Consider the following 25,018-nt stretch of genomic DNA (forward strand, 5'->3'; position numbering starts at 1 on the left):
GTTCCAGCAGCATTGAAATAATAGTTTACTTCATTGTTGAAGTTTGAGAAACCAAAGTCTAAGTCAACTTTGTCTTTGCAAAAGTCACAGAACTTGGCTCCACCAGTTCCAGCTACAGTAATGCTGAATGGGTCTTGTGTTGGTGCAATGACTAAGTTATTTTTGCTTGGAGTAAGTTCGATAGAAATTTTTCCTGCCCAGTTTGGTAAGTATCTTAAAAACCTGAAGATGAGGAAAGATGACAAAGGAACTCTAAGTTTCAGTTTTACTTTAGTGGCAGCATTTCCATCTGAACCAGAAAGGTTAACATAAACTCCTGGAACGTTAGGGTCAAGTCTTCTTATTTTCTCAATATTTGCATACTGGTCTGTTTGTTCTCTAGCTTGTGGTTGTACTGAGTTTCTCAAAGCGAACCATTCATAGTTTGCCCATGTTACTGTTTGAACTAAGTCAGAGTTAGAATATATCTTATATCCCATGAAAACTTCTGGAGCATATTGGTATCCGACATAGAAAATTCCATTGCAACCTTTCTTGTCAGACAACTTGGCAGAAGGTTTTATTTCAATGTCTTGTTCCACGTATAAGAAAGAGTTGTCAATAGAAATTATATGAAACCTGTCGCAAGCAATATCTACTGTTGTTGAAGAACCTTCTCCAAACTCACCTACGTTTCCATAAGAAACAGCAGTTGTATATTCGTAAGTTCCAGGAACTATTTCTGACCTTCTAATGGCATTGTCGCATTCGTTATACCATTCGGAAACATTTCCGTTCATAGCATCCAAAACTGTTGGCGTTATATTCTGAGCGGCGTACATTTCATATGAGTAAAAATATAGAATAGTTGGATTTATATGTCATAATAGAACCCACGTGGACCAAGCTTTACTTTGTTCCTGACTGAGTTTTTAACTCTTCTTTTTCCTTCATTGCCCTCTGCTTGAAGTTGTTGCATCTTTGCATTATGTTCATCTAGTATGTTGCAAATTTCCCATGTCCTTTTTGCCTTTTGGCTCTGGTCGCCCATCTCAGGTAACCTATATCCTAGAAAGAGTTTGTCATAGTCTGTATTTGAGTCTTCGCGTATTGTTTGCATGACTCTTTCCTGAGTTTCCGGTTCAAGCTCTTCAAACAGTGCCTGTCCATATGGAATATGCTCGTTTCCAAATATATGTTTTTGTAGCCATTCTGGTTTTCTTTCCATGTTACCAATTATATCTTTTGTGAATGGGAAAGCTTTTACCCAATCTTTCAGTCTTGCGTCGTTTATTTCTGTAGTTGGTTTTATTTTGTCAAGGAACATGTTTTTCAATACTAACATTTCATTTGGTACTGTCCATTTGAGTTTTCTTAAATATTCATCCCTTCTCGGTTCATTGTCTGCAAAGTAAGTTTTTATGACATTTTGTAAACTTTCGTTTGCAAGGTCATGTACAATAGGTTCTCTTCCTTCGCTCTCCCTAACTTTCTTTCTAAACTCTTCACCAAATATACCATCTCTATGGTTCTGTGTAGTTCTTTGAGATAAATGTTCTAGAACGTCAGGTGTTATATTTCCATCAGCCATGTTCATTTCATACTGGTTCAAAATATCTGCATCTTTCATATCTTTCAATGGCATTAAAGCCGCGCTGAAAATACCAGCTATATCTGGTTCACCATTCACTTCCATTGCGTCTACAACTTCTTGGAATTGTGGTTGTAAGTTTATGAACCACCTATCCGGGTTAGCTTTATGACCCCATCTCATTGTAGTTCCATCGTCTGCAGAAACAAAAGTAGGTTTGTTTCCATCTTGGTTAGGTTCTGAATGAACTTTAAACAATGTTTCATTTCTATATGTTTTCTTGAAATTTAACCTTTTATCTTCACCGAGTTCATCCGAAGATTGAACGTTAAATGCTCGTAAGTAAAAAGGGTTGTTGTATTTGTGTACATTTTTTTTTCAGTTCTTCCATTCTATGCTGAATATTTTCATCTGGTGCTGGAGTCTTTTGTATGTCGGCAAACATTTTTCGATATTCTTCTACTATGTCAGCCGAATTTTTTTTAGACTCTTGGAAATATTCCATATTCTCCGCATACTCTTGTTGAGGGTCAAGATTTTTCGGCTGTTCCAAATCTTCATCTAGTTCTGTGAAGTTAGTTTCCAAAGGAAGGACTTGTTCGTTTCCTTCAGGCTCTTCTAGCTGTTGTTGCTGAACTATTTCTTCCATGTCTGGTTGTATCTGAACTTCTTCCTGTGGAGTTTCTTGTACCTCATCTGCTGGCATTTCATATATTCCGAGACCGTTTTCAACAATTTCCCTATCTACGTCATCCGCATTCATAAGCTTTTGTTCTTTCGTTCCGTCTCTATTTTTTACGCGTTTCATGACGAAAGTTGAATTGTCATTTAGCTCTGACATCAAATATCTCGGAGTAAATTCATCCATGTCATTTGGATGATATGCTATTAAATCATATCCCTTAGCGAGCTTGTATTTTCCAGGTTTGAGATTATATCCGTTTTGGTGCTGAGCCATAAAGCTAAATAGGTTCGGGTCAGTATTTCCATCCTTGAACTTTCTAATAGCTTCTTTATATCTGTCACTAAAGTCAACAGTATCTGGGAAACCACACTCTTCTTTAAGCATTTTTAAGAATTCTTGGTTTCCTTGTTCTCTACTTCTTTTATGTCCTTGCTCTGTTTGTGGTTGTTGTGCTGGTTGTGGAGGTGGTTGTTGTGCAGGGTTTTGAACTGTTGGTTGTTGTTGTTGTTGTTGTTGTTGTGCAGGGTTTTGAACTGTTGGTTTTGGTGCATGCCTGTGTCTGTGTCCATGTGACGATGTAAATGTTCTAGGTAGTCCTGGTGCAGGTGCTTCTCTTGGAGGGTTTGGTGGTATATAAGTTCCACCAGCTGGCACATATGTTCCATCTGCAGCGTAATGTCCTACCTGACTTTTCGTTCTTAAGAAAGCATTTACTAGGTCTGTTTTGGTCTGTTGTAACTCTTTTTCTTGACTTTCCACAACAGTTGCTCTAACGGCGTCATAGGCACTTTGAACTGCCTGTCTCGTTGCTGCATCTGTTATTTTCGTCATATTTTGTGCTACTTCTCTTAACTCTTTGTCGAAACCTTCAGACTTCAGTTTCTTTCCAGATGAGAAGTCGTTCACTTGTTTCACCTTACTATGAAGAGCTTCGAAGGCGTTCTTAAAGTCAGCATTCATTAAAGCTTCATTTGAACTGTCTTCATCCGCTTGTATTTTTGTCCTTATTGACCCTATAAGTTGGGCTGCTTTAGCGTTGGCTTGGGCATCTAACCAGTCATTGTTAGCTTTTATATATTCTGCGCTTTTCATTGCCTTTTGCATAGCCGCGTCGTTATTTTTACTTTCTTGTGCTAAGTTTTCATACTGTACGGTTTGGTTTTGCAACTGTAAAAGTTTTTCTGCCTTTACATTTGCTTCAACTTCCTTTTTATACTCATCGCTATCCATATATGTCTTCAGGGCTTTTTGTTTTATCTCTTCATCTTTCAGTATTTTATATTGAGTAGTATGGTTTTTCAAATTTATGACATCTTGTTCCATTTTTGCTACTTCTGCTGCTTTTTCTGACACTTTTTTTGCATATTCCTCTGTACTTAGTTCTTTCAGTTGTTCTTCTTTCTTCTTTTTCTCTACGTTTAACTCATTGAGTTTCTTTGTGTGTCTGTCATATTCTAGTTTCTTTTCGTTTTCACTTATTTGCTTCTGTATGTCTATGTTTGACTTTTTGACATCTGTTATTTGATTTTTGAGTGAACTCAAATTCATTTGACTTTGAGGGTTATAAGCTGTTCCGTCTGCAGCTCCACCATAGCCTGCCATTTTCGCTAAAAGTGCCGCTCTTAAACCTCCACTCTGTGCACCAACAACTCGGTTTAAAAGCATAGGATTGCTTGACATTTGTTGCAACATAGTGGGGTCATTCAGCATTTGTTGTTGCAACTGTTGTTGTGGTGTCAGTCTTACTATTGGATGTTTCAATGCTCTCTTCCTCTTACGTATATTCTTACGTAGCTTACGTGGCATTTTAAGTGAAGTTAAAAAGCGGCTTTTGACAGATGTTTATTGTGACTTCTTCGTAAAGACTTTGTTATGACTTCTTCGTAAAGACTTTGTTGAGATTTCTTCGTAAATGAGTGTAAATGACCCAAAAATATATTTTAGGTGAAGAGGTGAGATTTCACCTCTTTTTTCACCTCATTTCTCACCTCTTGAATTTTCATGAATTTCTTCGTAAATGTTTTGTCAAAACTTCTTCATCTAATTTCTCATGAACTTTCTTGTCTATGTTTTGTCAAGATTTCATCGTAAAGACTTTGTTGAGATTTCTTCGTAAATGACCCTAGTAGTATATTTTTGGTGTAAATTTCATGAAAATTCAAGAGGGTGAAAAATTAGGTGAAAAAACAGGTGAAATCTCACCTCTTCACCTAAACATTATTTTTGGTGTAAATTTCATGAAAATTCAAGAGGGTGAAAAATTAGGTGAAAAAACAGGTGAAATCTCACCTCTTCACCTAAACATTATTTTTGGTGTAAAATTCTGAGTAAAATGACAGATGGAACACATACTTTTTCAGTAAGTACATATGGGGTAGAAAAGAGGTAGAAAACGGGGTAGATATACCCTTCTACCCTAAAATATATTTTTGTCTGATTTACGCTCATTACGATGAAGTTTTGACAAAGTCTTTACGAAGAAATCTTGACAAAGTCTTTACGATGAAGTTTTGACAAAGTCTTTACGAAGAAATCTTGACAAAGTCTTTACGATGAAGTTTTGACAAAGTCTTTACGAAGAAATCTTGACAAAGTCTTTACGATGAAGTTTTGACAAAGTCTTTACGATGAAATCTTGACAAAGTCTTTACGATGAAATCTTGACAAAGTCTTTACGATGAAATCTTGACAAAGTCTTTACGATGAAATTCATGAAAATTCAAGAGGTGAAAAATGAGGTGAAAAAACAGGTGAAATCTCACCTCTTCACCTAAAATATATTTTTATTGAATTCTGTATAATATTCTGAGTAATATGACAGATGTTTATATAACACTTTCTCCGGTTTATAGGACCTCTCTCATATTCTATCTTGTCATATCAAAACTCATAGTCATGTTTGTCCTCTAAGACTTCATTTATACTAAACATCTTCAGGGCTAGAAGGCACGAAGTGCCTGGAAGCCCCACTTCCTTTTTTTTTTTTTTTTAATTGAATTGATAGTATATGTTTACTCTGCTTACTTATTTTATTCCTAATTTCATGTCAAATTTCAGTGAACGTTTTATTTTTTGAATAGTTTACGATCTTCGATAAAATAAGAACCTGAATTATCATCAAAGATGTTTGTTATTCCATCCGGATTTACGCAACTTGAGAGATTGGGTGATGGTTCTTTTGGAAGAGTTGAATTACTTCAGCGTGAAGACGACGGTGTCTTATTTGCAGTAAAAGTTTTTGAAACACCAGCAGCAATAACAACTGCCGAGAAAGAAATCGACTTAATGAACTTAGTTAGCTCACCATTCATTGTTAAACTCTACGATGTTTACAGAACACCAGAATCAGTCGGAATATTAATGGATCCGTGCTTAGGCGGATCTCTTAGACTCAAAATTGCATCAAAGTCACCTTCAAATCCATTCACATTTAATGAAATTATCGAAATTACGACGCAATTACTTCTCGCACTCAAAGAAATTCATAAAAACGGATATGCTCATCGCGATTTATCACCATCCAACATATTATTCTGCAAGGAGAAGTCAAATAGAATACAGCTCATTGATTTTGGTGTTTCTGAGTACGTCGGAAAAGGAGAAGCACGCGGAACAGCAGGAACTCCAAATTACATGAGCCTTGAAATGAAGAAAGGTCTTCCTCACAACCAGATGACTGATATGTACTCTCTTGGCTTAATTATTTTTGAAATGTGTGAATTAAGACTTCCAAGGCCAGGCGAGACAACATCTGAGAGCCAACCATCTCTTGGTGCATTAATCGAGAATTTACTCTCAGAAGATCCAAGCAGTCGTCCAAATGTTGAAGATTGTCTTTCATTTCCTGACGTTGTTGATATTCTTGATAGATTTAACGGAGCTAAGAGAATACAACTTACAGCATACGATTGGCGTCCATCTTCTGACCACGACGATGATGATTCTCCAGAAAATAATAATGATCAAGATTTTAACTTGGATTTCGAAGATTTACCTCCAATTGAGAGTTCAGCACCAGTTACGCCAGGTCGTCTCCTCGATAACGGCGTTAGAAAGCATTGGAGAGATCCAGATTTCGAAAAGATTCAAGATGCAGAACGTGTTGCAATCGAAGAGAAAGAACGCGTTGAACACATCCTTCAGGAACGAAAGGAAGCCAAAATTGCATATCAGCAGAAGCAGCGCGCCAATTCTAAACTCTCTAAAATGAAATGGAACGAACAAAAAGGAGATCTCGCGAAACACGGTGCTGAATACAACAAAAGACTTGAACAGGTAAAGAAACAACCAAGACAGAGTCGATTGTTGCTTAATTCTGCCCAAGCTCAAGCAGTCAGATCATCACATGATGAATTCAAACCTTCAGCAGATGAGATTGAGAAAGTTACTTACGGATTAGAGAAGATTCTTGGATATGACAAGACTGTTCAATGTATCAAAGCATTGGATGATAACCCTCTTTTGTCTCCTGGAGAGTTAGGAGTCACTCCAAGAATCTTTGATATTTTATCTAAGTTAATGCGCCTGAAAAAGGAACTATTTTGTCTATAATTTTTTTCTATTTTAAAAAACCATGTTTTATTCGTAATTATGATGGTATTTTATATTCTTCACGTTTGGCTCTCAAAAATTGAGATGTTTACACGCATTAATGAATGAACTTTGATTTCTTCCAATTTACAGAATCAAATAGAATGAAAAGCTGATGAGTTCATTCAATAAATCTTTCATTCGTAACTCAATTACTATCAATGATCAATATTTTCTAAAATCTAAAATTAAAAGTCGCGAAAATTACAATTATTGTTATGAAGATCTAATCCAAGCCTTTTCAGACTTGCATACATTCCAACAATGTAAAAAACGCATTAACCGAACATTTCCAGACCTTTTTATAAAGTTAAATAGAATGATTAGATTGCCAAAATACTTTAATGTTTTAAAATTCGTATTAAATCAAAGATTGCATACAAAAACTCAACAAATTTATTTCTAAATCTTTATTTCAGGGAAAGATTTTCCAAAATTTTAAGTTTTTCACTAATAAATTCTTTAAATTATATCATTTATGAATATTTTATCATACAGTGCAAATAATGCTCGCTATTTCTCGTTACTTTTTCATGAATCAATTGATGATTGGAATCGATACTTCAATGATCCACCATCAGAAACAAATACTGATGGATCTAAAATTTATTGGAAAACAGATTCACCTGGAAAATATTTTGTTACAGACTGTAAATTTGGAGACTTAAAGGCGACATGTATCTTTGTGAATTCAGTAGGTCCGAACTATTTAGGAATCAGTGAAACAGAATTTAATAAATGCAGTGGAGATATTGGAGTTCCATGCACTGTTTTTTACAATGGATCATTTTTCCAATATCGAGTTACAGGAAAAGACTGCACAATGACAAGTGGAACATGTGGTGGAATTCACACAGGAGTTCTAGTTAGAGAGAATAGTAAGGATCTAAATCTGATTGAAGAAACATCAATTTCAGGTTATTCAAGTGAAACATCAGGCTCTGTACTTTGGCACAAGAACGGAAATGTTTCATTTATTTCAATCAATGAAAGTAACTGCAAAACAAAGATAGAAGTTGCATATCAAATAACTAATGAACCATCAGGAATATCACATGTTAAATTTTGTCAATTTATTTCAGCTAAATCGGATGAAAAATGCTTTTATTATGAAATATCCCAACATTTCATTCAATGCAGCAGTTTCTTAAACAATTCTTATTCTTCAAAATCTACAACATCTCCTGGAATATTTTATCTTGCTACTCCGGATTCGATACTCACTATTGCAAATTCAGTCATAAAAGATAATTCAGGAACAGCATTATTATTTACAAATTACGGTAGTAGTATTATTGTAGATAGATGTTTTATCGAGAATCCAAATGTACAAATGATATCAGTAGGATACGGAAATTTTCAATTTATTCATAAATATTTCATTTACATTTTAAATGTTCCACATAAGAATTGTATTTTCACTGATGTTAAATACAAAACTATTTATGTGAACAAATTATGTAGATGTGATTCAAATTTCATTTATTACTTTGCATTTTTATCTAAATAATAGTTTTTATTCAAATTAATATTTCAGACAATTCACCAAAAGATTTTCCAGTAGATATTTTGACAGGAATTTTGACATTGAGACCGAATTCATAAGAACACTCTGATGATTTCTTAATTTTGTGAATCAAATCAATGAAAGAAAGAGTTCCTATTTCTTCGTCTGTTTCGAATATCCATTCGTCGTGAATCTGAATTATTGGAATGAGATTGGTCTGTTTTATTACATTTATTAGTGCGAATTTTACGAAATCTGCCGCAGTCCCTTGAATGATTGTGTTGACTAAAATTCTTTCATCTCTCATCTTATCAGATACTTTTTGACATCTTATGTTTGGCAAAAATCGATATTTCCCAGAGAATGTTTTTATGAATCCTTTGTTCTGTGTTTCAATCACTGTATTCGTGATGAAAGATCTTATCCCTTGAAATATGTCTATGACTGAAATTCCACTCATGTTTTCAACTTTCTTACCATATATCGTTGCATAAATATTTGTTTTCGCTTCTTCCTTCATATCTTCTGTAACATTATTTTTATTGAATATCATCTTCGCAATCATCGAATGAATATCTCCTTGATCAACATTACAAAGATCTTTTAATTTCTTATCATCAGAAAAATGAGCTAAAATTCTCAATTCCAACTGAGAATAATCAACAGAAATCATTGTTTTCTTTGTTGGAGGCAAAAAGAATTTTCTTATATTCAATGACTGTTCATCATTAAAAGAAGGAATGTTTTGTAAATTTGGAAATACAGAAGAAATCCTTTTTGTTGCTGTAGAAATTGCTAAAGTTCTTAACTCCAACTGCAAATAAGCGCGGATTGGTCATATCATTCGATTATTCTTAAAATTTACACCTTCGATAATGAACTGAATTCCAAATCGACAAAATATTCATACTTTCACTGATGAAAAGTTGGTGAATATTACATATTGTTGATGGAGTCAAAAAGAGCATTCACATAATAATCTGTCTTTTCGTCAGTGAGAGAAAGGATATTTTGTAGATTTGGAAAAAAGATAAACTTGCAAACATATTCTTCGTCTGTATTGACTAACATTTAAAAATCAGTGCTAAATATAAACAAATTAAAAGTTTTATTTATTGATAGCTCTATAAAAAAAATAAAAAAATTAAATTTCAGTATCTTCAAGAACAGTAAGGAGAGGATCAGCGTCAATTACTGGTTTCAAGAACTTGTCATCACCGAGAATAGTTGATGTATCAAGCGGAGCCTTGTGTTTGTGCTGGCAGACGTGATCAGAGTAATTTCCAATTACGTTTTCTCCGCAGATGAAGCATTTGTTGTCTTTCTTCATCTGCCTTGCGTAATTGACAAATCTGACCAAGTGGTAGAAGTCATTTCCTACCGCATTTTTGACTTCATTGAAATCGAAGCCGTGGAGGGTGTGCATGTGCTGGATACACTCTGTTGGTTCACTTAGGACTGCATCGCATATGAGACATTGAGTTTCGTCGATCTCAACTTCATCAAAATCTTTAAGTCCGTCTTCTAGCGTTTCTTCGATCTCCTCGTCACTTTCTTTCTCGATATCATGCCATTTGCGGTCTTCTTCGAGATAGTTGACCATGTAGTAGCGATCGAATTTCTTTTCATTTGGAATCTTGTCGTGTGGTTTCTTTTTCATGTGGGATCTGAGCTGCTGCTGGCTCTGGAACTTCTGGTAGCAGTGGATACACTGGTTATTTGACAGTAATTTCTGTAAATAATTGACAAGATGTGGAATATAAACTAAATTTGCAGGGCGGCCTGGGTTAAAGCCATGAACTTCGAATAACCATTGGAGATATTGATGCCATGTGCCTGTAAATGTCTTAGAACAGAAGAGACATGGGATATCTTTTTGAACAACAGTTCTCTCTTGTTCATGTTGAAGCATGATGTGGTCAAGACGAAGCTTGTGAAGTGTGGCACGGATACTCTTCTCGTCTTCGTTCTCAGGATCAATTGTTTTACGCTTTTCTCCATAAAAATCCATTGTGATGAAGGTTGGAGCATGGAGTTGCCAGTAGTTGAGATAGTTTTGAAGCATGGCAAGACCGGAAAGGCGGTTAATGCAAAATTGGTGATGATCATTCAAGTGATATAAAATTTGAAGTGGATCATTTGTTTCAAAATCGCAGAAAATGCATGGAAATGTTGTGTCTGGTTCGTAGAAATCCATATGACCTTCGAAATCTTGTTCGATGGCTTTATGGAGGTTAGTAGACATTTTTTAAATGTTTGACCAAAAATTTTAGGCACAAAAAATTTTGACTATTTACACTGTAAAAATGGCAGAATTTTCATTAATTCAATTCATTGATTTTTATACATAATTATGTTTAAATGCTAACAAACCATTGAAATATGAACAAATTTCCTGAATCAGTATAAAATTTTGGAAATTCAATATTATATCCATCAAAATCATAGCTCATTTACTGATCTTACAAATTATTGGAATAATATAATGTTTTTTATTCAACAACAAGCTTCAAACATGTATAAAGATGTAAAGATATGAAAAAATAAAGCTATTTCTCATATAAGAGTTGACATTTCTAACCGTATTGCAGACGGTTGGTGGTATTAGGCTGCATTGGCTTACTCGCACCAAATTATTGCAGCCACCAAAATTTTCATATGGATAATCATTTTTGACATAAATAATGGATGGACAATTGTTCTCTTTCTGGTCTGTTATTGTAAAAGTTCCATTAGGAAATGAAGTGTTGCCGCAATAAATTAAAACCTTCCAATTAAGATTGCCTCCTAAGGAATGTTGTTTTGGAATAGTTGTAACCGACATTGGTAGACGCAGATATTTCAATTTTTTCAGATAATAAAAAGTTCCTGAATGAATATAAAATAAATGGCTTCCTTCTTCAAAGTATATATTTTATAAGTTACTGCAGTAAGCAAAAGTATCCCAAAACATATATTCGATATTAATTGGAATATATACATCAGTAAAATCATTATTTTTTCTAAATGCTGAATGTCCAATCTGTGTTACAGGCAAACCTTCATAATTATTCAAGATATAAATGATTGTAGATGTAAGTGATTGACCTGCATTATTATCATCAGTTGATATATTGGTTCCACATATTGCGAAGTCATTAGACTTAGTATACAAAACTCCTTGTGTGTCTACCGTAATTAGTCTCTAAGAATCATTTTAAAAAATGATACTTTTTTGAAACCTTCATATGTTTATTACGACTTCATAATATCTAATATGCTCAGTAGCTACTTATTGACGATATCTTGTCACAATTGAACTCATTACTTGGATGAAGCATGTTAATAATAGAAATTATTGAATTTTATTTCTAAAAGAAGAAGTTCATTTGTATTAAGGATTGTATTATTCACATTTCTGTTCAATAAGAGAATTATTAAATATAAGCACCATAACTAAGGAAAAAAAGAAAAAAAAAATTAATTTTGTATCATCAAAAGTTCAAATTGTTTATCAACTAAGAGATGCCTAAGTATGTATAAGTTTTTGTTTAATTTTTATTAAAAAGTATTGCTGATATTAAAAATTATATTTCAAGTAATCAAAATATCGATTATAATAGAAAAGAAATAATTATTGCATCTAAAATTATTATATCTCAACGTTAAGCAAGGGATTCGTGGATAAATAGTGCATTGTTTTATTCGAACAAGGCTATAACATCCACCAAAGTTATCATATGGATAGTCTTCCATAACATATATTGCTTTTGGACAATAAATCTTATCCCATTCATCAACTGTTGAAAATGTCAAATTAGGAAAAGATGCTGATCCGCAATATGTGACTGTTTGAATGTTCATATTAGCTCCTAGAGAAAGATATGTTGGAATTGCTGTAATCGACTTCGGTATGCGAAGATGTTTAAGTTTCTTATTAAAATAGATAGATCCGGAAAATATATAAAATAGATGACTATCTTCTTCAAAGTAAACATTCTCTAAGTTATCACAGTAAGCAAAGGTATCCCAAAACATGTATTCGACATTCTTTGGGATATAAACAGTTTGAATGATCGAATTAAAGCGAAATGATGCAGCGCCAATTTGTGTAACTGGTACACCTTCATAATAATTAAGAATATAAATTGTATTCGAATTGATATTTGCTCCTGCATTGTAAGCAACTTGAGAATTATTTGTTCCACATATAGCAAAATCATTAAATTTCGTATAAACGACACCTTGAGTAGAATCTGGAATTCTACAATGAAAGTTGTCACTTTTTGTGGACTTTCGACAATACATTGAAATTCTTTCTTGAACGGAAGAAATTACTGATTATAAATGCGATGTTTTAATGATATTAGAGCAGATGAAATAAAATCCCTTTAATTTGTGCTGTGACGATATATTTTTATAGTCAATTCTATCGGTGCTTCGCGAAAGATTTTGTAAATTCACATTTTCAACATATCTTAACTGGATTTCACAGTCAAGCTTCTTATACGGCACATTAATCTTATACTACATTAACAATTCTTAAGATTAATGGCAGATGAGCTTCCAACTAGAAAAATAAATACTATATACTATAACAAATCTTTTTATTCCATTACTTTCAATCCGCCTGGCAAAGGCAAATGACAGCAAAACTGCGTCAGAAGCTTTCAAAATTGTGTGAAAGATTGGCCGAATGAATATCCGAAATCTTGTAGTCAGTGTTTTCCAAAGGTACATTCACTAGGCGATAACAGTAAAATGGGATGAAAATAGGATAAATAGCATCCCTATATAGTGCCTAACAATATTTATACGGGCCAAAAAAATTTGGCTAGAGATTTTGCGAGTTATAAAACTTAGAAAATTGAGAGGGGTTTTTATTTTTGAATTTTTTTTGGAAAGTTAAAATTGCGATTAAAAATCGATTTCCAGGAGAACTAAGCATCTCATCATATACTTAAATCGATAAAAATATTAAATAATAGTTGAATAGTATAAATACATGAAATTATGGCCGAATCTACAGAAAAAATGAACATATTTGACATTTTTGAAAATTCATACGTTAGATGGTGACAGACTCATAAACTATACTTTAGCTAAGATTGATATATGGTTTCAACAACACATGGTTAAAATCGTAAAAATATTTTAGATTTCAAAAAGATATATATGGTAATATAATGGAACAAAGTCAACAAATAGTATGTTAAATATGTTATAATTAACTTTTTATTAGATCCAATAGTAGATATCGAATGGTTTCCAGCTTTATGGTTAAATATTTTCTTTTCGAGCTTCTCTTTAACTGTTGTATTAAGGTTGTAAATTTTTGATGCTAGAAACTATGGAATCTTCTTTGCTGCTGCATTTTTCTTGAGAGTTCTTGCAATTTCGAACAGATCTGCGCATTGTATGAAATGGAGGCTTTAAAATATCTTGAAAACAGAATAGGACTGCTTTTCCAAAGGAATGCTTACTTGTAAATCAGAGAGTTTCAAAATTGACAGCAAGATTATCATCATAACTTTCGATTTTGCTGCGAAAAAGGAAGACAAGTAATTAACAAATCATTTACTGTTGTTCATCAAAAGAAGAAAACTTTGATAACAACTAATGATGATAAAATCAAGCTATCTTTTAATATTTTAAATTGATAAGACATTCAAAATATTTGAATGGTTTAAAATATTTTCTTTTAATTTCTATAAGATATTATCATGATTATATAATAAAATTTAAATTTTTATTCAAAAAGGCAATATTTCAAACTTTTAATTTCAAAAATCTTAATTCTGCAATAAGTGTATTTAATTGTAGCAAATTTAATGATCCTTCGTCATGCTTAGCAATTTAGAACTCATAAATTAATGATTTCTTCAAGTAAAATTCTGCATTATTTCAAAAGTCAATAATTCTCTAGTAACTTTTCTTCAAACCCTAACCATTATATTATATGTATAATGGAGAATAATTGCAAAGAAAGATAGCCGAATTTACTGGGTAGTTCTTGTGATGCGAAATAATTGCAAATTAACACCTAGTTTTAACAGCATCAATCTCTTTTTGCTCTCATTTAAATGCATTCGCACACTTTAATTTTGAAATATAAGAGTTTTGGAAATTATCAAATTTATCTGCTCAAATACTATAGATCTTCATAAGTGTTAATAGAATCATTAGCCTTACATATAGTGTTTAATATAATGATGCACATTATACTGGGATTCATTCCTTATTCATCTAGTTATTATAAGATTTACAACCCCATGAAAATTTAAAATTTTGTCAAAAATAGTGAATGTACCTTTGTGTTTTCCATATGGGTAACGTAGCATTATCTCCTTTGAACATGAATTCTAAAGAAATTTTTTATTATCAAATGCAAATATATGACTTTTAAATTTTTTCATGTCTGATCAAGATATTCCACCAAGTAAATACATTGAATTGCGAAGTACATATAAAAACTACATCGATTCATATAATGCGTTGTATCAGCTAAAAACCGAAAATGAAGGAGAATTAAACTCAATTTACAAAATGATCAAATCAGAATTGATTGATTCAAAGAAATATCTTCCCCAAAATATAATCATAGAAATTTTATATATAATTCCGTTTAACAATCGCTATACAAAGTCATATTTATCTCTTGCCAAACTCGTATCTGATGAATATCATGTCAAAGAGGTCAAATATGTTAGCTATTTGTCAAATTTCCTGTTTTATAAAGAATATGGAATTAAATTAGATAAATCGCGTGGTTTCGAAAAAGATCATTTTAAAAATCTGGATATTCATACAGAAAATACAATTTACAGAGCAATTATGTATAACGACAAAGAAAAATTCATCATATTCACCGAAAGAGATGAATTTGATAAAGATCAAAAACTTAAATGCAATTTATATCCATATTCTTACAAAGGATATTCATTACTTGAATTATGTTGTTACCATGGAGCAGTTGATTGTTTCAAGTTATTAAGAACAAAATTTAACTCAGAAATAACTGAAACATGTTTACAATTCTCATTTTTAGGAGGAAATCCAGAGATCATGAGTGAATGTTTGAAATATCAAACACCAAATAAATGGTGCATGGAATATGCAATTATTTCACACAACATTGATTTTGTTACATTCTTGATGAATGAATACAATATAGAGATTGATTTAGAATATTGTAAAGATTATAATAATCTTGAATCATTTTTAGTTTATTATGATCAAACAAATGATATCAACATAAGTTTTGTTGAATCAATAGTTTTCAATATTCCATCTCTTTGCGAATATTTCCTATCAAATGGTGCAAATATTAATGCAATAAGTAGATATTTCCAGACAGCTCTTCATAAAGCAGTGCGGTGCAATTATAAAGAAATAGTCGAACTTCTTCTTTCCCATGGGGCAAATATTAATGAACTAGATACTGCTGGACATACCCCTCTTACTATTGCAGTACGTAACAATTATAAAGAAATAACCGAACTTCTTGTTTTACATAGTGTAAAGATTAATGAAAAATCTGAAGCTTTGAATTATGCTCTTCAATGTGCAGTAGCTGAGAGCAATAAAGAAATGGCCGAATATCTTATTTTACATGGTGCAAATGTTAATGAAAAATAGAAAAAGAGAAAAAAAATGCAACATTTTATAATATTAAAGAAACTGCCGAACTTCTTCTCTCACATGGTGCAAATATTAAGGGTGCACCCGTATGTACGTTTATTTGAGAGGAGGAGGATTACCCTCTCAATTTTGAGGGATTCGTTAGTTTATTTTAGTAGTAGGATAGGATGGGTTGTGTGACTTTTTTTGTTACATCTATATATAGACGATGCATTAAAATATATTTATTTATAAATCATTAAAAAATTAACATATGAAGTAAAAAATGTATGATTCTTACGGTTTTTATTCTTACGTTTTTGAATAAATCAAGATTTAAAAAATTTTCAAAATTGTAAGACATTTACACTCAGCCCAAACATAAACGCATTAAAAAATTAACATTAATTTTAAAAGAAGCTATATATAGATGATATCAGATATTCCGCGATTAATTAAACATTGTTTAAATCCTGAATGGAGTCATAAACGAGTAAAAGATTCACTACCATAATGAAATAAAAAAAATAAACTAATGATTATTTGAATTTATGAAATCAATTATTTGATTCATTCTTTCTTCAATCTCTTCTATTCTTTTTGTTAAATCATCAATTTTCATTAATGAGGTGATTCTTGATTGAGGAATAGATTTCAAACTAACCACTCCTTTTATTTTTGAAATTTTGAATCCATCAACTTTAAACATTTTATTCAATTTACACGTTGTCAATTCTTCAAATAATTTTTTATTATTAGCATAATAGTCATTAAATTCTTCAACAGATGAAAAAATTTTTATTTCAGTAATTGGTTTAACAACGTTTATTTTTTGTTGAACATTTTCACTTTCATTTATTTCTTCCTTCTCTGTTTCATTTATTTTTAAAATCGGTTTCATTTATCATTAAATAAAAATTAGAATATAAGTGATGAAATATATTTTTAATTAATATTAAATCAGAAATGGCTGCAGGATTCTTTAAAAAATTATGGGATGGAATTAAGAAAGCTGCAGGTTGGGTTCATAAAAATATTATTAAACCCGTTGCAAACTTTTTGGCACCAGTAGCGAAAACGGCAGGAACTATCATAGGTGGAGTATTAGGTACTAAAGCAGGTAATCCGGCGATGGGAGCACAAGTAGGTAACGCAGTTGGTGGAATTGCTGAAGGAATACTTAATAAAATAGGAGGTAGATAGTGGAAAAATAAATATTATTTTTATCTTAGTATCGGTTGAAGTCTTTGATAAACTTTTTCTCCTTTATTTAAAATTTCTCTTATTGGGGCAGCTTTTGGTGTTATTGATTCAGCAACGTCACTAATTGCTTCTTTATTCTTAAATATCCAATTTGCTCCTTTCTTCATTGTTTCCCAAACTTTATGCCCTCTCTTTTTACTTTATCCCATAATTTTTTAAAGAATCCTGCAGCCATAGTTGATTATTTCATTAAATTAAAAATTCATTTTCATCTTTTAATTTTGATTTTTTATTTAATAATAAATGACGACTAACTATTTGGTGCCAAACACTAAACCAATTAATGGAAATGTGTTTCATTCATTTGAAAAGATAAATGAAATATTCGCAAAGAATGACGGTAGAAGATATTATAGAGAACTTGAAAGTTCATGCTATGACTCTGATGCTCCATTTTTGATGATAAACAAACTCATTTAAGAATTACAAATCCGGCTCATGATGTGAACCAATTAGGTGACACATATATTAAACGCAAAGTTAAAGCAACTCTAGTTTCAAATAAAGCTTTCACATGTGATGCCACTTTTAAATGCATGCGTTTATTCGTTGGTTACAAATCATCAAATCAAAGCTTTAAACAATTAGAAGTAGAAACTGAAAGAGGTGATGCCGGTTATCTTCAGATGGATTGCGCCCGTGAATCTTTCGCATTTGCAACATATAAACCAAAATCAGAAAGGAAAGTTAAAAAGTTTGTTCATTCGTTATATAATAATGTTCAAAAATATGATAACTCAGTATGTGGTAAATATATTGACCCTTCAGAAGTTTTCAAGAAAGCAAATGAAGAAGTTGATATCACTTTTGATATGATTATTCCGGTAAATGATTTGTTAGCATTTCAGGCGTTCGATGATTATCCTAAATCATTTGGTGAAATCATTCTTAAATATTATGTTTTCAGGGATACTTTAGTATTTTGTCAGGTTGACCCGTTAAGAGTTGCTGATTTACAAAATTACGTTTATGAAAAGATAACTGATGAAAATTATGAAAAGATTATGAATCATGTTTATAAATATGATCGCAAATTCCAACAAATCGGACTTCCTGCCAAATTAATTACAAGCTTAGCCGCTACATCTGCTGACGCAACAGTTGATGACGTTATTATTTCAAAGATGGAAGTTTTAGAGGATAAATGCATTACACCAGGATACGGTTTAATTGAAGAATCAGTTAAAGCAATACCACGTTTATTCAGTAAGGAAGATCCATTCATGATTCCAGCTCAACATATTGACGTTCGTTCACTAAATGGAGGTTGCATCACTCCTGAAGGTATTAGCTCAGATTTCTCATACGCTCTTCATAATGTTACAGATGTTGTGTTACATTTCCGAAGAATGCAATGCAAAGAACAGTTTTAGAAAATCCAATGCTTCGAGGTCTTCAGGTCACTATAGATTCCAGAAACTTCCCCGATCAAGCGATGACCACAATGGGCGACATATTCTTTACACGTATGCTTCAAGCTTCTGATTTAGATGGATGAATGAATGCACGGAAGATACGAGGACTCATTAACTAGACCACTGAATGCAGATGATGGCACGCCATTAGCTAGAACATGGAAAGACCAAACTCATTCTTATGCACTATTCCAGTTCAACGTGATGGAGCGGGTATATTCTTTGATGGATTAGAAACTTTCAACTCACAAGTTACAGTACAAGTGAAAGCTTATCAATCATTCAGGTGTAAATGACACTTACTGTTCAAAGGTGACAAATCCTCCTCAGGTTTTGGTTTACTAGGACTACATATTGGACATGGACACCGGACGAAGGTTTGAAATATCATCCAACAGGTACACCACCACAGTATAGAAGTTCATATGATGAAATATTGATGAATAGAAATGTTTAAAATTATAAATTTATTTTTGATTAAATGGATTTAAATTCATCCACCCTTATGAAGAATTAGCGGGAGTATATAATACATACGTAGATGATATGATTAATGAAGCATTGAGTGATAATAGAAATGCTCTATCTAAGGAAAAATTAATGAAAATTCCATATTCTGAATGTTACTTAAATTCAATCACTGCAGCAATTGGTAAACAGAATAAAGGTAAAACATTAACGATATTAAAACAAATTATCATTATTGCTAACACTTCCCCCTATTCACATGTGTTAATTTATATCAACCGTTCAGGTTACCTTCAGATGATACATTTGAATCTTTAAAGCATTTAATCAAAATTCCAATTATTTATTTATCACAAGAAGAAGCAGAAGATTATTTAAAAAACTTTTTAATGTATAAAGAATTATATAATACAATCAAGAAGCAAGGATTAGAGGATAAAATTATTGATAAACAACGGGATGAATTATTTGAAACACTTTCTATTTCAAATTTTGATAGAGAATTTTTGCATTCACTCATTTTTCTAGATGATGCAGTGAAATCAAAACTAATAACAAATGAGAAATCATATTTTAATCAGTTATTAACTCAATGTCGACACATTCAGTGTTCATTCTTTATGGCTGTTCAATACTTCAAAGCATTAAGCACAAACATTAAATCAAATCTATCAACCTTTTCATTTTCAGTGGGTTTAGTCGTCAACAGTTGAACGTTATGCTTTATCAAGTGAATTTACCAATGAGCATTAATGAACTTTACACACAATATCAGCAATTAGGTGAACATGGAAAAATAATAGTTGATTTAAATAAAGGAAGTGTTAAATTTGATTAACTTTTTATAATTAATTTTTATTTTTTATTTATAATTAAACATGACAGAAATAGCAAATCTTCTACAGGTTCCATTAAAACAAGGGACAAACAAAAAGGGTGCATATAATAGAACTATGAAAGTTCCTGATGGAATGAAAGAATTAGTTCATATTGTTGCTGGTCTTCAAAAAGATGTTAAACAAATGAGAAACGTTTTAACATTACCAGAAGCTCAAGCATATGCCAAACGTCATGGTCCAAATTGGGAAGCACACGAAGCAGACATTACGGGTCCAAATGGAAAACCTGATGGTATAAATGAAGTTTTCGTTACTGATGGTCAAGGTAATATTAAAGTCATAAATGGTTATAAATTAACTATATCTGATTATCCTAAACGTAAAGCATATAATGAACGTTATCCTATGCAATTTGATGAAAATGGAAAAGCTGTTAAACAATACATTGGAGAAGGTGAAAATGGTCCAATTAATTCATACCGTCATAATCCATATTCTTATTTCAATGAAGAATTAAATGCTATTGAAGAGGGACCGGATGGATTACCACGATATTCTAACAGTTTGATGGTCAATATGCAAATATTAGACCTGAAATTTCAGCTAAGAAATTCTTTAAAGTTGCTTTATTCGATCCAGTTTTCGCAAATGTTAAAGATGAACTTAAACAGCAATTCCAACCAATTATAGTAGCAAGAATTGCATCAGGTGCTTTATCTCAAGCATTCAAAGATTTAATTAAGAAACCATTATATCAGCAACGTGGTTTAACTTATGATTTAGTTAAGGAATCAGATAAAAGAAAATTTGAGAAATCAGATGATTATAAGAATGCAATTAATGAATATATTCGGTCTATTAATTTCGATGAAAATGCTAAAAATCAACTTCATGAACAAATACAGGGAATAATAGATTCAAAAGTTCCAGCAAAATAAAAGTTCCAGCAAAATAAAAGTTTAAATATATTTTTTTTATTCGATTATAAATGAGAAGACGTTTCACTAGTCAAAAGAACACTAACGCAAAAGCAGAGATTACGGTTGGTTATAACGTAAATGATGATAAATCACGAATTATTCAAAATGTTAAAGTTAATGTTAGCCCTGAATTAACAAGGTCAGCAACTCAACCAAATTTATTAACTCGTGACTTACCGAAGAATGAGGAGAATGAAGAACCTGTTGAAATTCCCAATTATCCAACATACCCCCCACCTCTTTCATCAAACATCGAGAACCCATATAAAATAGACATTAATTCTGAATTAATGAAAATTTACCGTGATATAATAATTAATAATTATGATTCAATAATAAATTTAATTGACCAATCCGGTTTAATTATTTTACCTTATGAATCATTAATTCACATTATTGCCATTCTTTGTGATGTTCAAGATTCAGACGTTAAGATTCAATTTTTCATAGATGATGAGGTTTCATGCTGCGGAACAGTTGCAAAAATAAATCCTATAAAGGATATTAGCACAATTAAGATATCAAAGAACGGAACAACAACTGAACTTCATTTAACATATAATGATATTTATAATAAAATAGTTGATGAATATAAAATATCACTTGAAAAATTCTTTGTTAAGGCTATTTAATATTCAAGCATTAACATTATTGAATAATAATCCTTTGAATCATAATCAATAATAATTGACCTTTCACCAGTTTCTATCGTTTGTTTTATTTCTTTTTGTTCCCCACTATCTGGATCGGTCATTGTAATTGTTTTTGTTATAGTATCAGCTTTATCTTTAACTTCAATCTTTTTTCCATCGGGATATTTAAACCAAAATTCCAAAAATTCGATATTGTCAATCTGTTCATATTTTAATCTATCAATTACATTTTTAATACCATCTGAAAATCTTATGAAATGGTCATTATATGGGTTTGATTGAACTAAATTTGAATGAAGTGAAATATAACCTGTTGATGAATATGACATTGACTCATATTTTCTGAAAACACTAAAATTTATAACATGAATGAATTTCTTATTCGTTGAATTTATGAATTCTTGAGGTAATCTTATTCTAGTTTTATTTATCACTGGAAAATAACGCTTTACCATATTTTTAATCGTAATAAAAATGTCAATTATCAATATTATTTCGAATAATAACTGTGAATTAAATTTAACAGTTAGCGGAATTTATAATGTTACTCTCGTTTCTGTGAGTGGTAAATTTAATCCCATTCTTTTAGACCCTTCAGATTATATATCATTTATTAAAGATGACCATGAAAAAACGTATGATATGTATATAAATAATGTGATAGCGAAATGGGATATTAGCATGATTTTAAGTTATTTAAATGAATCATTTATCGTATGGTATGAAGAAAATTTTAAATCAAAACCTGATAAGCTTTTTGAACTTGATGAAATAAATAACCTTATTAAATTCCCGCTGAAAATTAAATTTTGTACTCCTCATCTTCGTTCATTGTTGGGAATATTAAATTTTGAAAAAAGATGTTGGGGATGTTTTGTATTCTGACACCGGTTCCAATTTCATTTTAATCAAATGTGATAAAGTTAATACCCCAATGAGATTTTCACATCAAACATTAGACCCTAACTCTTACCCATCAATACAAAACATTTTATCCATCAACTTAAACACATTTTCTTTATCATATCCGTTTCAATTATCCGGGAATTCATTTATTCTTCATTCAAAAGATTTATCAAATATTAAATTTAGAATAACTGACCTATTTGATTGTGATTTAGAATTCATGAATGAAATATTATGGCAATTTCAAATAGAAAAAATAGCTGATGAGATAACGGATTAAATATTTATTTTTAAATCATAATAAATGATTAAACAACAGCAACTTAAGGCACAAAGCGCCCAGGTCCTTCAGACCATTACATACGCCATATATGCATATAATTCAAAGACGGCAGAACAAACGCAAAGGTTGAAATATGGAGATTTGGAGATAGTATTGAAAAATGACCATTTCGAATTCGTTTGCAAAGGTGGTGCAGTGATATCAAATATAAAAGAAATTTTATTTATGAATTCAAAAATTAAAGGAATAACGGATGATATAACATCAATTCCACCAGAAGAACAGAGATATTACGCATTAAATGCATTTCCTAAAGTTTTGAAGATTGGAAGATTTAATTTAAATGAGGAATTCATAGAGGGTTTCCTAAATGACATAATGAAGAAAGCAGATAAGGAATATGTGGATAGTGAGTTAAATAAGAAAGCAGATAAGGAATATGTGGATAGTGAGTTAAATAAGAAAGCAGATAAGGAATATGTGGATAGTGAGTTAAATAAGAAAGCAGATAAGGAATATGTGGATAGTGAGTTAAATAAGAAAAATAGGAGAAATAAGAAAAATAAGGAATATGTGGATAGTGAGTTAAATAAGAAAGCAGATAAGGAATATGTGGATAGTGAGTTAAATAAGAAAGCAGATAAGGAATATGTGGATAGTGAGTTAAATAAGAAAGCTAATATATCATTTGTTAATGAAGAAATAAAACAATCAGAGGTCTATTTTACTCCACCATTTTTAAATTTTATGAAATCATCAGATAAAACCTTTGATATAGATTCTTTTGAATGGATATGTTTCGATGGAGTGACCATGTATTTATTTTATACAGCTGGAGTGCTTTATTATTTTAAAACAAATGATTTTAAAAACTATGAATCATTTACTCCATCTGTTTTAAATCCTGATACACGAGAGCCAATCATTAATCCAATAATTTTATATGTTGAATATAATAACGGTAAATTTATGGGAATGATAACGGTTGGAGATGATTTTTACCCTTGTTATTCATTCGATTGTATCCAATGGTTCAAATGTAATTTAAATCAAGATGCTAAATTTAAATATTCAAATAATCCTATTAGATGCGTTAATAATAAATGGGTACTAATTTATGAAGTCAATCAAATTTTCATTAGTGAGGATGGGATAAATTATTATATGTTTAGTATGATGTCATCAGATTTGAAAATTGATTATACAAGTAAGTGGTATTACATTAACAACATGTATTTTATCCTACAAAATGATAAAATTTATAGATCATCTTCAATATCACAAGGTCAATTTGAACAAATTTTTCAAGCTGATGGAGACATTGAAGCTTTATGTTATGGATCAAATGTTTATGTTCTCGTTTCAAGTAGAATGGTCTATTCATATCCTGTAAGTTATAACAGACATATTTATTTATCACAGGATTTATCAAATTGGGAATTGGTTTATTCATTCACTCCAAAATTTACTCGAAATTATAGATTTACAAATTTATTTTATATTGATGGGTATTTCATTGCTTTAGGATGTGGTGATTTAGTAAATATCAGTAGTGATGGAAGAAACTGGTCTGAAATCACAAAATTTCAAGATGTTAGAAAAGCAATTTTCAAAAATAATACGTTAATATTGATAACAAGACCAGTTTTAAATACTCACCAATATTCAATATTATATAATAAATTCAATATTCATAATGGATTAAATACAATTCTTGAGATGATTTACCCCATTGGTTCTTTATATACATCAATGAACTCAACAAATCCGGCAAGTGTTTTAGGTTTTGGTGCATGGAAGCAGATTGTAGACAAATTCTTATACTGTGCTAACTCTTCAAAGCAAACAGGAGGTTCGAAGAAAATTAAAGAAGCAAACCTTCCACCGCACACTCATACAGGAACTACAAACACAACAGGTAATCATTCACATTCAATAACAAAAAGAGGTTATAGAAATCTTGCAGCAGGTTCGGATAGACAGGGAATGGATAGATATGATATTTCAACTGACCCAGTAGATTCAAGCGCAGGTATTTTCTGTGGAACCGCAGGAAATCATTCACACACTTTCACAACAAATCCAACAGGCTCGGGTGAAGATTATATGCCTCCATTTATGACTGTATTTGCATGGTACTGAGTTCAATAAACACACTTGAGCCTACTTTGCAGGCTTACCGAATGAACTAAATATATTTTATGTCTGTAATTAATAAGGTAATGAAGTAATGGATGAACTGCAGAAATATATTTTATCG

General features: G+C 31.4%; 10 protein-coding genes across 10 annotated transcripts, besides 3 other annotated features; 6 read left to right on the forward strand and 4 right to left on the reverse strand.

Annotated features, from left to right (window-relative positions):
- Positions 1–767: part of a mobile genetic element that runs on past the window's edge.
- An 86-nt stretch (positions 768–853) lies between these two features.
- On the reverse strand, positions 854–1,753 carry TVAGG3_0337180 (protein of unknown function, DUF4106 family; the record flags this gene model as incomplete). The annotated part of the gene is made up of 1 exon (XM_051230639.1): positions 854–1,753. The coding sequence occupies one exon, from the start codon at positions 1,751–1,753 to the stop codon at positions 854–856; it is 900 nt and encodes a 299-aa protein (XP_051100369.1).
- A 187-nt stretch (positions 1,754–1,940) lies between these two features.
- On the reverse strand, positions 1,941–3,359 carry TVAGG3_0337190 (protein of unknown function, DUF4106 family; the record flags this gene model as incomplete). The annotated part of the gene is made up of 1 exon (XM_051230640.1): positions 1,941–3,359. A coding segment is annotated over one exon (1,419 nt), but the record flags the coding sequence as incomplete, so codon positions are not given.
- A 20-nt stretch (positions 3,360–3,379) lies between these two features.
- Positions 3,380–4,061, reverse strand: TVAGG3_0337200 (protein of unknown function, DUF4106 family; the record flags this gene model as incomplete). Its single annotated transcript, XM_051230641.1, has 1 exon — positions 3,380–4,061. A coding segment is annotated over one exon (682 nt), but the record flags the coding sequence as incomplete, so codon positions are not given.
- Positions 4,062–5,361: 1,300 nt separating this feature from the next.
- Positions 5,362–6,828, forward strand: TVAGG3_0337210 (protein serine/threonine kinase protein; the record flags this gene model as incomplete). The annotated part of the gene is made up of 1 exon (XM_001303090.1): positions 5,379–6,806. One exon carries the CDS (start codon positions 5,379–5,381, stop codon positions 6,804–6,806), a length of 1,428 nt encoding a protein of 475 aa, XP_001303091.1.
- Positions 6,829–6,899: 71 nt separating this feature from the next.
- On the forward strand, positions 6,900–8,910 carry TVAGG3_0337220 (uncharacterized protein; the record flags this gene model as incomplete). The annotated part of the gene is made up of 1 exon (XM_001303089.2): positions 7,324–8,355. One exon carries the CDS (start codon positions 7,324–7,326, stop codon positions 8,353–8,355), a length of 1,032 nt encoding a protein of 343 aa, XP_001303090.1.
- A 250-nt stretch (positions 8,911–9,160) lies between these two features.
- On the reverse strand, positions 9,161–10,632 carry TVAGG3_0337230 (RNA polymerase II core promoter sequence-specific DNA binding; the record flags this gene model as incomplete). The annotated part of the gene is made up of 1 exon (XM_001303088.1): positions 9,497–10,597. The coding sequence occupies one exon, from the start codon at positions 10,595–10,597 to the stop codon at positions 9,497–9,499; it is 1,101 nt and encodes a 366-aa protein (XP_001303089.1).
- A 2,428-nt stretch (positions 10,633–13,060) lies between these two features.
- Positions 13,061–14,645: a mobile genetic element.
- A 92-nt stretch (positions 14,646–14,737) lies between these two features.
- TVAGG3_0337250 (spectrin binding) lies at positions 14,738–16,252 on the forward strand (the record flags this gene model as incomplete). The annotated part of the gene is made up of 1 exon (XM_001296837.1): positions 14,746–15,969. The coding sequence occupies one exon, from the start codon at positions 14,746–14,748 to the stop codon at positions 15,967–15,969; it is 1,224 nt and encodes a 407-aa protein (XP_001296838.1).
- Positions 16,253–16,917: 665 nt separating this feature from the next.
- Positions 16,918–17,154, forward strand: TVAGG3_0337260 (uncharacterized protein; the record flags this gene model as incomplete). Its single annotated transcript, XM_051230642.1, has 1 exon — positions 16,918–17,154. The coding sequence occupies one exon, from the start codon at positions 16,918–16,920 to the stop codon at positions 17,152–17,154; it is 237 nt and encodes a 78-aa protein (XP_051100372.1).
- Positions 17,155–18,515: 1,361 nt separating this feature from the next.
- Positions 18,516–25,018: part of a mobile genetic element that runs on past the window's edge.
- On the forward strand, positions 19,976–20,228 carry TVAGG3_0337280 (uncharacterized protein; the record flags this gene model as incomplete). The annotated part of the gene is made up of 1 exon (XM_051230643.1): positions 19,976–20,228. A coding segment is annotated over one exon (253 nt), but the record flags the coding sequence as incomplete, so codon positions are not given.
- TVAGG3_0337290 (phage tail repeat-like family) lies at positions 24,511–24,900 on the forward strand (the record flags this gene model as incomplete). The annotated part of the gene is made up of 1 exon (XM_051230644.1): positions 24,511–24,900. The coding sequence occupies one exon, from the start codon at positions 24,511–24,513 to the stop codon at positions 24,898–24,900; it is 390 nt and encodes a 129-aa protein (XP_051100374.1).

This window comes from Trichomonas vaginalis, chromosome V, assembly GCF_026262505.1.
Source record: "Trichomonas vaginalis G3 chromosome V, whole genome shotgun sequence".
NCBI lineage: Eukaryota > Parabasalia > Trichomonadida > Trichomonadidae > Trichomonas > Trichomonas vaginalis.